Below are 14,283 nucleotides of genomic sequence, written 5' to 3'. Positions count from 1 at the left end.
TGTTGTCAACATCCCCCACAAAGTGCAAGTGGGAAAGTGCTGTTGCCTTGGCAACGTGAAGATCCTCGATAGGGTGTTATGTTGCTGTAACACTACATCTACATTTTTGTTCTATATGCCCCTCTCCTCTCCTGTAGGAGTTGCGTTCCTGGGAGGAGGCTTTGGCTCGTGCGGCCGAGGAGCAGAGGGAGCAGGAGGAGCAGCTGAAGAGGAGAGAGCAGGAGCTGGCTGAGAGAGAGATCGATATCGTGGAGCGTGAACTCAACATCATCATCCACCAGATGTACCAGGAGAAGCCCAGGGTCAAGAAGCGCAAGGGCCACTTTAAGAAGAGCAGACTGCTCAAGCTGGGCAGAGATAGCAACAGCATCAGTCTGCCCTCTGGTGTGTGATGGAGGGTATTGCACCCAAGCATTTATCCTATTACTTGAATAGGGCATAATTATTTTTTCTTTCTATCCTTATTAGGATTGCAAAATTCCAGTAACTTTCCCCAAATTCACAGGTTTTTAAGAAAGACCGGTTGGAGGGTTCACGGATTCCGGGAACTCTTCCAACCAGGATTTCTGTGAAACCAAGCAATTTGGGGAAAGTTACCGGAATTCTTGCTGCCAATCATTTGACTGTAATCCCTCCCTGTTTTGTATGTACACAGGTTTTGAGCATAAGATCACAGTGCAGGCATCTCCGAGCGTGGATAAGAGGAAACCCCAGGGCAGTGAGAGCACCACACCTCCAGCCAGCCCAGGGGTCATACCCCGCCTCAGGGCCATACGACGTGAGTTGATCTGTGGGGGAGACAGAAACAGGGGAGAGGGGGACTGGAGGACCGAAGACACACCAAAAGTTAATACCAGTCATTCAATTGTGGGGGGATGCTATTGTGTCAATATAATCCGAACCAATATTGTGGATTCCCTCCCTAGATCTTGTATTCAGGTGAATAGGACTACATTTTGTTATGTTCATGGCACAACAGGAATTTGTTGATGATGTGTTGTAATGACAATAACTGTGTTATTGAGCCCCTCAGTGACGCCCAGCGACGGCAGTAAGACATGGGGCCGCAGTGCCGTGTGTAAGAAGGAGGACCTGGCAGCTAGCAAAAAGAAGGGACGCACCTGGGGCCCCAGCTCCACCCTCCAGAGAGAGAGACTGGGCGGAGAGGATAGGTAAGTCATGGTCCAAAAACAACCCCTTGATAGCCCATTCCCCTACCTGCCTGCTACCCTTTCAGATCTTGCCATTTGCATATCAGAATCATCTCTGAACATTATTCTGGTGAGTGTTTGGTGTATAGTACCAGTTAATAGTATTGACCCAGTTTTCTTCGTCTTGCAGGTTGAAGTCGCTGGGCGACGGATGCAAGGTGTGGTCCTCTAGTGCCCCGAATCTGGGCAAATCTCCCAAACACGCCCCCATGACCGCCGGCTTCTCTAGCCTCAATGAAATGGGTGGGTCTCTTCATTTATCACCATTTCTGCAACAGAAAAGAGATTGTGAAACGTACTATGGATACAGAATCTGTCGGATTCGTAACTGATTGAAATGCTTTGTTCTCCCTCTCACACTCTCTCTTTCTCTATCTTTCTGTCTCTCTCTCTCTGACAGAGGAGCACTGTGAGCTGGAGGAGTCGCCCGGGTCTCTGATGCTCCCAGAGCCCAGCAGTAACGGGTCTGTGGAGGAGGGAGGCCCCTCGTTGGGTGGGGTGGGGCCCGGGATTGCGAGCGGGGTGGGTTACCAGGACTCTCTGCGGCGCTGCAGCCAGAGGAAGAAGAGCGACCTGCTGCTGCTGGGCTGTGCCTCCCTACTGGCCTCTGTAGGTCTGGGGCTGGACCTGCTACAGCTGGGGAGACTACAGGTACTGTAGGGAGGGAAAAGGGTCTGTAACACACCCAGAAGGATAAAATGACCCAAACAATGGGAAGAGATCCTCAATCCTGCCACCTGCTGTAGAGATTATCTTTATACATTGAATAATGGTTTATACTCTACACCTGGGAGTTGACAAGGTCTAGTGTGTGTGTCAGTTGGCCAGATGCAACCGTAGATTGTACAGTAGATGCCAGTAAGAACTGACCCGTTTCCGTGTGTGTGTCTAGGTCCAACAGGACGAGCAGGACCTTAAAGAGGAGCAGCGCAAGAAAAAGGACAGCCTTTTCCAGCGAACGGGTCGCTTCCGCCGTAGCACCTCTCCCCCGAGCCGCGCCCTGTCCCTCTCTCTGTCCCGCCACCATGACTCTACTCTCCCCTGCACGGACCCCTCTCCCTCCGTCACCCTCCTCTCCCTCTCCTCCCTCTCAGACTGCAACTCCACCAAATCCCTCCTTCCCTCGGACCTTGAGGACTTGGCATTGACCCCCGGAGTGGGCGTCTCCCTCCCCGCGGTGCCCCCCGTCCCCTCCGTTAACCCCCTCCTGGATCTGAGGGCAGAGAGCTTCAAGAGGGAGCCCAACCAGTCCCTCACGCCCACCCACGTGTCTGCAACCATGAACAGGGGGCACAGACGCACCCCCTCTGATGGGGCGTTACGCCCCCGCGCCCAAACCCTAGGGCACCGCAGGACCCCCTCGGACGGCAGCATGCCCATGCCGCCCCCGCCAGGGCCACCCACCCTCCCCCTACATGCAGGTGAGTGTGTTGGGAAAGCATGATGTCACTATGAGCTTTTAATTGAAGAACAGGAAGCAATACACTGTGTACAAAACATTAAGAACACCTGCTCTTTCCATGACATAGACTGACCAGGTGAATCCAGATGAAAGCTATGATCCCTTATTGATGCCACTTGTTAAATCCACTTCAAATCAGTGTAGATGAAGGGGAGGAGACAGGTTAAAGAAGGATTTTTAAGCCTTGGTACAATTGAGACATGGATTGTGTACAGTATGTGTGCCATTCAGAGGGTGAATGGGCAAGACAAAATATTTAAGTGCCTTTGAACGGGGTATGGTAGTAGGTGCCAGGCGCACCAGTTTGTATCAAGAACTGCAACGCTGCGGGGTTTTCACGCTCAATGTCACGTCCTGACCAGTAAAAGGGGTTATTTGTTATAGTAGTTTGGTCAGGGTGTGGCAGGGGGTGTTTGTTTTGTGTGTTTTGGGGTTTTGATGTATGTTCTATATTTTATATTTCTATGTTCATTCTATGTTCCCTATCCTTGTTTTGTATTTCTGTGTTTTGGCCTGGTATGGCTCTCAATCAGGGACAGCTGTACTTCGTTGTCGCTGATTGGGAGCCATACTTAGGTAGCCATTTTTCCACCTGTCTTTTGTGGGAAGTTGTTTTTGCATAGCTGTGTGTGTAGCCTGAAATACTGTGCGTTCATTCGTTTTCTTGTTTTGTTTTGTTATGTGTCTCAAATAAAAGTTAACTATGAGCACTCAAGCCGCTGCGCCTTGGTCTACTCCATACGACGACCGTTACACTCAACAGTTTCACGTGTGTATCAAGAATGGTCCACCCTCCCAAAGGACATCCAGTCAACTTGACCCAACTGGGGGGAAGGGGGTTTCAATTGAACCTAAAATAAGACATGGCCTGTCATAGCCGTTCCCTGTTAAAAGTGTTCGTATTGTTCTCCCCTGTTCTCTCCATCTATTCTCGTCCTCTGGTATCTGTATTTCTCTCTCTTCTCTCAGGTTACAGGGAGACCCTGGACATCCCCCGACTCTCTGACCCCTCCAGCCTCTTCCCAAGGGTCCTCCGCCGCAAGGCCCCCGCTCCGCCTGTCCCGGTCCTGGAGCCCCTGACCATCATCAGCCCCTTGGAGAGGCCCAAGACCCTGGAGTTCGCGCCCCGGCCTCGGCCCACCCCAGCCAGGGTGCGACCGGACCCCTGGAAGCTGGGCTCCCTGTCCAGGACCCTGAGCTCATCCCCGGGCAGCAGCTGTGACAGTCCCCTGGGCTCTGGGGACAGCAGTGCCAGCACCAGCGCGGTCAGGCCCAACCTCATGGACATGGATGTGGATGGACAGGATCTGGACGGCACCGTGCCCCTGTGTGAACAGCACCAGGCTGCACAGCTCTGTGGACAGAACTACGGCTAAGCCACACTCTGCAACATTACTGTATATGGGCAACACTACTCCTAGTGCACACTTCAAAGACTCCTTAGTATGCCCACTTTATTCCTGGTAGCCAATCCTTTTGCGAACAGTACTTCTCCTAGTGTCCACTCTGAAGCCCACTTGTGCGTGCTGTACCTCTCTCCTGGTGGTCACTCCTAAGCCTTGTGCCCCCTAGTACACATCCAAGCATCCGGGACAGCACTTGTCTTAGTGTCCCTTCCAAAGCCGCCCAGTGTGGGACAACATTCCTCTAAGTGACCACTCCGCAGCCTCTAGAGTCCAAACCTTTAGTGCCCTAGTGACCAGTGTGCCCTCCTAACCTTCCGTATATATTACCCGTTCTCTAAAAGGAACATATAAGCCATTACACTTCCCAGGCAGACACTTCTAAGTGCTCATCCCTATCCATCATTTCCAATAGTAGGACCTGTTCTGCTCAACCACTCCGTGGACTCTCTGCCTCTCTCTACACAGGTGTCATGTCTGGCTCTGCTCTCTCCTTCCCCAAAGACTAGGGCTGAAGCTTTGCCAGCTGTAGACACTTCACGCCTCTCATCAGGGTTGGAATCATTGTACGCTGACTCTTGGGAGTGCCCTTGAAGTGTCCATGTTAATAGTTGTTTTGTGGGGGTGCCCTGATTTGTTTTACGAGAGCACCTCTGGGTGCCATGTGAACCCTGCTGCCCCACCTTCATATTTACATGTAGTCATGGTAGGTAGACGCTCAAATCCTGAGCGACTTCCAAATCAGTGCGTAAGTTTGCCCTCTTATTGAGCGTCCCCTTCTATAGAACTAATGTCTACCTCCCTCACCTCCACATAGCATCTTCCTGTATAGGGATGGTCACTGTCCTGCACCCTCTCCCCAAAGGCCGTGACAGGAACAGGGAAGCCATTTTAAGCTCCACAGCACAATGGACAGGACTTTGCTTCCTCAGCTCTGTATAGGCGAATGAGTTTGATTCTTCTCAACGCTTGAACCATTCCAGCCATAACCTGTTTAGCACAGCATTTTCTATTGGTTTGGCAAATTGTGGGTCTGTATGGGTATACTCTGTGTGGGTGCTTGTGTTTTGTTACTGCATGTTATTTTAGTGTGAAGGATGTACTGTAGAACTAGCAAATCTGTAGTAAGAGAGTCGAAACGGGATGCTTTTCTCCCCCTCATTCTTTACCTTAGGTCCTCATAGGGTTGCAAAATGCCCGGTAACTTTTCCAAAATTCCCTGGTTTACCAGAAACCCTGGTTGAAAGATTCCTGGAATAAGCAGGAAATACGAGAATCCTCAAACCAGGATTTCTGGAAAACTAAGGAATTTGGGGAAAGTTGCTATAAATGGGAAACTCTATGTCCTCATAACCTGGAGTTTCTCAGCAAACGTCCTCTCTCTCACCATCATCACTGGTCTGTATAGAGCCCCTTATACACTCTGTTATATAGATAGTTTACTACAACAGCAGGTCCTCTGAGAGGAGAGGAGAACCATGGGAAATTAGGGTAAATCCACTTGCAATAAATGGTTAATGAATACTACCTGTTTTCTACAAAAAAACGAATTCCCACATTCCGTACCCCTGACTTCCTTTTCCTACCTACTGGATAGTGATACAGCATCATTGAAGGGAAAAAGGGCACAATCCTTGGTTAAAGAGCCATGATATTGACATTGATATGTCCGTGTCACAAGAGTACAGACTGTGAAGGACTTGACACAAGGTGCTTGGGATGTGGACGGCGAATCGAGAGAACTCTGGATTCTCTCGCAGGCCCATGAGAGCACCATACTGTCTGGTTGCTGAAAGAAGATGAAGAATACCACTTTTTAATGGCACAGTTGGTCAAGGCTACATACAAGTATTTACTTGACTGTGTGCGGGAGTGTTTGTATGTATGTGTGTGTATGCGTGTGTGCGCGTGTGTGTGTGTGTTTAGTGTTATTATTTGTATGGGATGATGTCAATCCCATAGGTAGAGGGGTGAGCCAAACTCATCCTTATTCTCCTTGTGTGGTTAAGAACGCTCAGAGTATTTATTAAAATTATTGTTATAATTGAAATAATGATTAATTATTGTTATTATGATTCTCTTTACGGAATATCTGTATATATATATATTTGTTAATATAACACAGACCAACCAAGAAAAACCGAGCAACCTACAGACTGACGTTCGTGGACAGTGTGGACGGGCGGATGTCTTCCATCTGTCTCACTCTGTGACGTTCTGGGATACCTGGACGAGAGAGGGACGTGTTGTTGACTGTTGAGGTGTGATGATGAGTGATTTAATGAATGACAAAATAAAAGAGGAAGAGAGGTGCTTGCTTTGTCTCTGCTGTTCCTCTCTCTCTCTCTGGAGTTATATTCATAAGGTTGACTCTCTTTACATTATATTATACATTCTATTCTACCATAAGCTCTAGGCTTTGTAATAGTTTAACATTTACAGCACTTATTTTCAAGTACCACACATTATACTGGATCTCTGTGACCAGGACAAAGGCCTGCCTGTAATAACAGTGAACCTCCTCTGGATGTCATCGAAGCCGTTCACTTTTGTCCTTTACTTTGCCAAGCACACTTACTAGGACAAGTATGGTACAGGTTGTGCTTTTTGATAATCATTTAGTTGTTCACAGGTATCTTTCAGGTTTTCTTCTGCCGGCATTGTATCCTCTGACATTATCCTCTGTCTTGTTATGAGTATTACGAGATGGTGCCCCCCTTGAGCATGAGACCACCCTGACTAAAAACGTCCTACAGGATCTCTGCAGGATTTATTTTGCCTTTGTGACGGAATTGGGAAGGTGACCTGTAGGAATGTTGTCTAATGTGTGATTCCAGCATCGTGTCAACAATGAAACATACCTGATATATTTACTTTACGTCTCAATAGCTCAGACACCTGACTTAATCTAACAGGCTGATAGAGATGCATTCACAGCCCAGTTTGTACCTGGTGCTAACGGGCGTCATTGGTCCTGATCTTGTCAACGTTCTGATTGGGACCACATATTAGCCATTGCAGCTACACATGGCATTAAAATGTGTCTCTTACCTATCCACTGTCTCTGCATTGTCACCAGATTTCCCTGTAAGCAAATCATTTAACATATATTGTTTCAAAATAACATCTATTCATTTATTTTTTTAAACACTGATGCCATAAGTCAATGGTTTTAGAGGGATGGATATTGATGATCGAAATAGTTTCACTGTCCAGATCGAATCAAATCAAATCGATTTATAAAGCCCTTTTTACATCAGCAGATGTCACAACGTGCTACACAGAAACCCAGCCTAAACCCCCAAACGCAGATGTAGAAGCACGGTCCATCTACACTTGTAAGATATCCAGACACAATGCATCTCTGACTACCTCAGGGGGTGGTCCGAAAGACTTGATCCCAATCAGACCACAATAAGTATTTTAATTGTCTGCACCTGTCTAAAAATGTGGGGACAATCAAAATGTGGACAAGATCAGGACATGGGCCGCATGTTAGCACCAGGTATAAACGGGGCTCATGGCAACGAGCAGTGTGGAGTATGAAAGAACATCATCAGCTGTTCGTTCAGCTAATCTGTGACATGAGTTAATAAAAACATGGAACTCATGAATATATTAATCGAAACTGAAAAACGAAATGAGAGGTTTTCTTAGAAGGCACAAATAACGATGCAAGACGGAATGTCAGTCAACTTACGCATACGTACACACACACACACACACACACACACACACACAGTCCTGATCCATTTCACTGTCTGTCAGTGCGAGCCGCCGATCAAACACCGTTCCAGACGCCAGCCAGTTGCCTAGCAACCACTCTTCACATCCATGGCAATGCTATTAAAAGCAACAACAAAGAAAAGAGGATATGGGACGATGGAGGAAATTTTGACTCGATAAGGATTTGTTTAGAAAGGTCTCATGTATATCCTCAATTCACCTTCGGGTTTCACCAGCGCTGAGGTAGCTGCATCACAATGCTTCTCTGTCCCCCGTCTGAAACCTAGAGGCACAACACCTGTGAGACACACGCACACATGCACGTTCGCACTCACACACCCATTGCATTTATATGTTTGTTCCTATTCCTGTTCTCCTGTTGTCTTTTTGCCTCCTTTGTGCTTTCTTACAACCTCCATTTCTTGCTCTTTTCTCGCTGTGCATATCTCAGCATGTCTCTCCTCCTTTCCTCCTCCTCTTTTCTCCCTCCATCTTTCCCCTGGCACCTCTCAGCAGGTCTATCCCACTGGGCACAGACGTCCATTCAACGTCTATTCCAACGTTGTTTCAACCAGTGTGTGCCCAGTTGGATATCTCTTCGCACCATCCATCTTTCTCTCCCCCCTCCATCTTTCCTCCAACGCGTTTCTCAGCATCTCTCTCGCCCCCCCCCCCCCCCCCCCCTCTCTGGAGCTCAGGGAGCCATTAAGCTGGGCAGTCAGTAGTAATAGACAGATTATTACCTTTGGAGGGAGAAGAGATGAGGAGCGGGGGGAGGGAGAGGGGTGGGCAGAGAGAAGTGTGTGTGTCTGGCTGTGTGTTGTTGTGTACCACCTACAGTGAGGTATCACCATGCACTCAGACAACCCTGAAGACAATCACGCTGCACAATTATTTCTCCTTTTAAACTTTATTTATAGTCCTCATTTACCAATCAATAGTGCATTCCCGGGCTAGCAGTTCAATGTAACCAGTTATCATGTCCTGCAATGTTAGGATTTGGAATATTGAATGGACGTTTCCTCACATGGTCCAATGGGAAAATGTACTTCTAACCATGATGTACTCATCTTCAAGTCCTACTCTCTGGTACAAGCAAACGAGAAAAAGAAGAAGAAAGGAAACAGATGTGTTCTTCGTTGCCGTAGCTCCAAAAAAAGTCTACTGTTTAACTGGTTCGGTTCTCCAACGCCCACTTCCTTCAACGAGATCCACGGTCACTTTGTGGGGGTTTCACAGACTCCTGGAGTAGGTGTATGGACCTTCCCAAAACAGGGGACAACAAATCTTACTGAAACATCTACACAGACAGACACAGTGACAGAGAGCCTGTGGTGCCTTTATACCAAACTCACTTTCCCCTTAACTTGCTCTCTCATCAGTTGATGAAATAACTCAATAAAGTAAAGCTTTTAACAGCCTTTTGTTTTTCTTTTCAGTTACGTATTTTTTCCCCACAATTGTTTCTTAACCACAAAAACGACTTTGACATTTGACAAACATGTACCTCAAATGACATCAAAGGAAAGAGATTAAAAAAACAGAACCAGTGTTTACTTTCCCAGTCCTCTTTTCAGTTTGTGCTTTTGCTGTATGTTTTCAGAACTAAACTGCTATAGAGAGGATGTCTCTCTCTCTATCTGTATTTGTACAGACAGCGTGGTGTAACATTCTGCCCACAATAACTGGTCCAGGGTCATTCCATTGTTTATCTCATAATGGGTCATGTTAGGGCAGGGGTGGGAAGAACTTAGCCCTGACCTGTTTTTATGTGTAGACAGTAACCGTAGACATGGAGCGAGAATGCACATTGGGACAACAACAGGATGGTGGACGGATGCATTGGTGATAGGACCATGAGGAGAAAACCTATTCCCAAGAGGGCCACGCGTGAGTAGGGCCAGCTTAGCCAGCCATAGGGACTAATACAACACTACTGCTTTCCTGTTCTGTTTTGGAGCGACAGTGGTGAAGTTGAGAGAGTAAGAGACAGAGAGGTACACTACATGACCAAACGTATGTGGACACCTGCTCGTCGAACATCTCCTTCAAAAATCATGGGCATTAATATGGAGTTGGCTTCCCCTTTGCTGCTATAACAGCCTACACTCTTCTGGGAAGGCTTCCCACTAGATGTTGGAACGTTGCTGCGGGGACTTGCTTCCATTCAGCCACAAGAACATTAGGGAGGCACTGATGTTGAGCGGTTAAGCCTGATTCACAGTCGGCATTCCAATTCATCCCAAAGGTGTTCGATGGGGTTGAGGTCAGGGCTCTGTGCAGACCAGTCAAGTTCTTCCACACCGATCTCAACAAACCATTTCTGTATGGACCTTGCTTTGTGCATGGGGGCATTTTCATGCTGAAACAGGAAAGGGCCTTCCCAAATTGTTGCCACAAAGTTGGAAGCACAGAATTGTCTAGAATGTATGCTGTAGCGTTAAGATTTCCCTTCACTGGAACTAAGGGGCCTAGCTCAAACCATAAAAACAGCCCCATACCATTATTCCTCCTCCACCAAACTTTACAGTTGCCACTATGCATTGGGGCAGGTAGCGTTCTCCTGGCATCTGCCAAACCCATATTTGTCCGTCGGACTGCCAGATGGTGAAGCGTGATTCATCACACCAGAGAGCGCGTTTCCACTGCTCCAGAGTCCAATAGCGGCGAGCTTTACACCACTCCAGCCAACGCTTGGAATTGCGCATGGTGATCTTAGGCTGCTCGGCTATGAAACCCATTTCATGAAGCTCCAGATGAACAGTTATTGTGCTGACGTTGCTTCCAGAGGCAGTTTGGAACTCCGTAGTGAGTCTTTCAACCAGACGATTTTTACGAGCTACGTGCTTCAGCATTCGGCATTCCAGTTCTGTGAGCTTGTGTTGCCTACCACTTCACGCCTGAGCTGTTGTTACTCCTAGCCGTTTCCACTTCACAATAACAACATTTACAGTTGACTGGGGCAGCTCTAGCAGGGCATAAAACTGACTTGTTGGAAAGGTGGCATCCTCTGACGGTGCCACATTGAAAGTCACTGAGCTCTTCAGAAAGGCCATTCTACTACCAATGTTTGTCTATTGAGATTGCATGGCTGTCAGCAACGGGTGTGGCTGAAATAGCCAAATCGGCTAATTTAAAGGGGTGGCCACATATTTTTGTATCTACAGTTGGAACTCAATTGAAAACGGTGTTTATTTATGTTATTTTACCGCGTTTTCTCCCCAATTCCATGATATCTAATTGGTAGTTAAAGTCTTGTCCCATCGCTGCAACTCCCGTACGGACTCGGGAGAGGCGAAGTTCGAGAGCCGTGCGTCCTCCGAAACACAACCCCGCCAAGCCGCACTGCTTCCTGACACATTGCTTGCTTAACCTGGAAACCAGTCGCACCAATGTGTCGGGGGAAACACCGTACAGCTGGCGACCGAAGTCAGCGTGCATGTGCCCGGCCGCCACAAGGAGTCGCTAGAGCGCGATGGGACAAGGACATCCCAGCCGGCCAAACCCTCCCCTAACCCAGACGACACTGGGCCAATTGTACGCCACCTCATGGGTCTCCCGGTCACGGCCGGCTGCGACACAGCCCGGGATTGAACCCGGATCTGTAGTGACGCCTCTAGCACTGCGATGCAGTTCCTTAGACTTAGCCACTCGGTATGCCTGGAACGGTGTTCTTAATGTTTGGTATACTCACCCCCCCACCCTTATTGTTGTTACTGATTGTTGTTTCATTGACAATCCCGATTATTATTATACATTTTTGTATTATGTTAAAATTTTTAAGCATATCCATTTCCAAAATAGGCTTTGGCAATATGGACATTGTTACATTGGGCCAATAAAGCAATTCAAATTTAATTGAACTGAGATAGAAGTAGGGAGAGAGATGAGAGAGAAAGAGAGAGAGAGAGAGAGAGAGAGAGAGAGAGAGAGAGACGGGGGCAAGAGGTGGAGAGAATGATAATCAGAGAGAGAGAGAGCGAGAGCGAGAGAAAGAGAGTTCTTGGTGGTTCCACACCATGTTGCTGTTACCCTGCTACCAAGGTGATAACCTCCCCACAACCTCTTCACAACGCTGCTTTAACATAATCCCATCTCTACAGTTTCAGAGCGACATGGCATTCCTGCTGCGTTAGTGGTGCTGCTGGCCCATTTCCCTCTCCAGTGGAGCCTCTGGCTCATACAAGTTTGCTCCAGGCATCGTGCTGCTGCCTCTCCCGAGTCTCATTGACACACTTTGGGCCCAATTTCCCTCATAGGCAATTGGGTCACAGGCAAATGAGGAGAACTGTTATCGTTTTGATATTGTATTATCCACTCCTTTGACGTTTTTGGGAATTCTTCTTCTCATGGCTCACCATGGCCAAGGCAGATGCCTGCTGCTGACCCTAATTCCTTTCTGTATGGGACCATATAAGTCTCGTAAAATCAACCTATTCAAGATACAAGATACCTTTTCAGGCTTTACTGCTGACTCTCCATTAACCAATTCCACGTTTTTAGGGAGCATGCAATGTTAAAGAAAGCAACAAACCAGACATGATCCCTGGCATCTGGATTCAAAATGGCTTCCACTTGAGCCACACATTACCATGCAGGGGCTTGGCTTGCACATAGGGTGAAGGAAACTGGGTTCCATGGTATTAGATGGAGAAATGAAGCTCATGCTTTAACATTGGTCAACTCAAACCTCTCCTTAGAACAGGGCAGGTACTTCTAAGTATTTCTAGAAATCCTAGCAAGCCTATAGGCTTTATCAACCTCAATGGGATTTGTCTTGAGAAAGTATGCAATGGCATGATGGGTCTGTATGTGTAATATGTCATTAGCTGGTCTTGCCCCAACCACAATCCTCACTTGTCTTGGCCTAGCACTAGTATTGTGTAATCTGCCTACAGAGACAGCCCATTTTGAAATGGTTTTTTTTTCATACATTTTTTTGTTGTTGCAACACTGATATCTATCAAAATATACACAATTAAATGGGAATCTCAAATGGCACACTCCTTGTTGATGGTTGAGACACTTCAGAAGGATACAGTATCTGTGATCGGATTCCCTGCACTAACGCTGGCCAGAGTGTCTCGTGATGTCACTGATGTCTGGGAGGAGTGAGCATTAGCGATAAAGGGCCTGGAAGTAGAAATTCAGAGTAGAAAGCAGAAGAGAACTCTGTGCAGCCAAGGGTGCTTGTTGGAACCTCAATCCCACTGGCTATTTTCCATAGTGACATCATTAGCTAGAAAGCAGGGGGGTAACAGTCTGACAACACAACACATTCCAGGTGGGAATGGACGACAGATTCAAGACACCAGTTCACATAAACACACCAGTTAACAGCAGAACAGCGAGCCTGTTGGGGAGTTAGTTTGTTTTGTTCTTTAGAGAGAGAAAGGTCACACATTTTGCTTTATAACAACTGATAGTAGTAAGTACAATGTAATATCAACAGCAAAATAAAAAACGATCAAAGGACAAATTACAAACACTTGAATTAGCCCTTGAATTCAAAACAGTCCAGAAACTCAGACGAGACACTAAAAGCTGAAAACAAAAAAGAAGATTGAATATGAGCGCAAAGGCAGGCTTGTCTGAAGACTATTCCATAATGAAAAAGACAGAGACGTAGCGTGCTAGCTAGCCTGATCTGTACTCTAGCCGGGCTGAGGCTGGGGGGACAGTCTGGGTCAGTGGCTTTCAGACCTCCATTGTAATAGGGCGAGGTCAGGGTGTACAGTTGAATTGGCCTAACGTCTTGATATGTGTCACGCCTCTTCCTTTCTCCCAAACTCCTTCCATTGCCCTCCCCTGGTACCTTTCCCAACCCTGGACCTCTCCTCAGTCCTCACAACGAAAAAGAAAATAAGAAATTCTACTTTATTTTTCTGTTTAAATTACACTTCTACTAAATCACGCAATGTTCTTTGTTCATATCTTTTTTTATGCTTTTTTTCATTCAGACAGCCATGACTGTTTTGTATGAGTACAGTACAGCATTTCCCTTTGCTTTGTTTTTTCTTTGTTGGCTTGGCAGTCGGCATCTTGGGTACAGAACAACAGCACCTGGGGGGAAGAAGAGAGACAAGGAGGAGAAGAGAGGGGGAGAGACAGGGCTTTTTCTGCCCTGTTCTTTTACATGGTTGCAGCGCATCGCTGGGGCTAGTCATCAACAAGACTAGGCTCGATAAAGGAGGAGAGGAGGTCAGAGAGGAGATGTAGGATGGGTCATAGAGTAGGCCATAGTGACAGAGGCCAAAAGGTCAAAGGTTAGCCCAGGGCCTCTTTGCCGCTCTCTCGCTCCCGCTGGCCCTCCCTACTCATCTTCATCTCCGTCAACTGGATGTACCGCAGCACGTTTGTGTCTGTGTCACAGAGAGGGAGAGCGAGAGAGAGAGAGAGAGGGGAGCGAGAAAGGGAGAAGGAGAGCGAGAGAGAGCGAGAAATAAGGATAGGGGGAGATTATTGTTAGTGTTGTAGCTGG

General features: G+C 47.3%; 2 protein-coding genes across 2 annotated transcripts in view; one reads left to right on the top strand and one right to left on the bottom strand.

The window, feature by feature from the left end:
• LOC106612493 (mitogen-activated protein kinase kinase kinase 10) overlaps positions 1 to 6,389 on the top strand; it is a 33,971-nt gene extending 27,582 nt beyond the window's left edge. The window contains exons 5-11 of the mRNA XM_014213679.3: positions 138 to 384; positions 656 to 778; positions 1,034 to 1,172; positions 1,342 to 1,454; positions 1,612 to 1,862; positions 2,104 to 2,632; positions 3,643 to 6,389. Of these exons, the coding sequence (XP_014069154.2) occupies positions 138 to 384; positions 656 to 778; positions 1,034 to 1,172; positions 1,342 to 1,454; positions 1,612 to 1,862; positions 2,104 to 2,632; positions 3,643 to 4,049 (1,809 nt within the window). The 3' untranslated portion in view covers positions 4,050 to 6,389. The remainder of the gene's footprint in view (positions 1 to 137; positions 385 to 655; positions 779 to 1,033; positions 1,173 to 1,341; positions 1,455 to 1,611; positions 1,863 to 2,103; positions 2,633 to 3,642) is intronic.
• Positions 6,390 to 8,693: 2,304 nt separating this feature from the next.
• LOC106612492 (tetratricopeptide repeat protein 9B-like) overlaps positions 8,694 to 14,283 on the bottom strand; it is a 40,288-nt gene continuing 34,698 nt past the window's right edge. Inside the window, exon 3 of the mRNA XM_014213678.3 lies at positions 8,694 to 14,164. Coding sequence (XP_014069153.1) covers positions 14,070 to 14,164 — 95 coding nt within the window. The 3' untranslated portion in view covers positions 8,694 to 14,069. The remainder of the gene's footprint in view (positions 14,165 to 14,283) is intronic.

Source organism: Salmo salar, chromosome 09 (assembly GCF_965601325.2).
Source record: "Salmo salar chromosome 09, fSalSal1, whole genome shotgun sequence".
NCBI lineage: Eukaryota > Metazoa > Chordata > Actinopteri > Salmoniformes > Salmonidae > Salmo > Salmo salar.
Note: the sequence above shows the minus strand (reverse complement) of the source record. Positions and strands in the feature narration are given on the sequence as shown.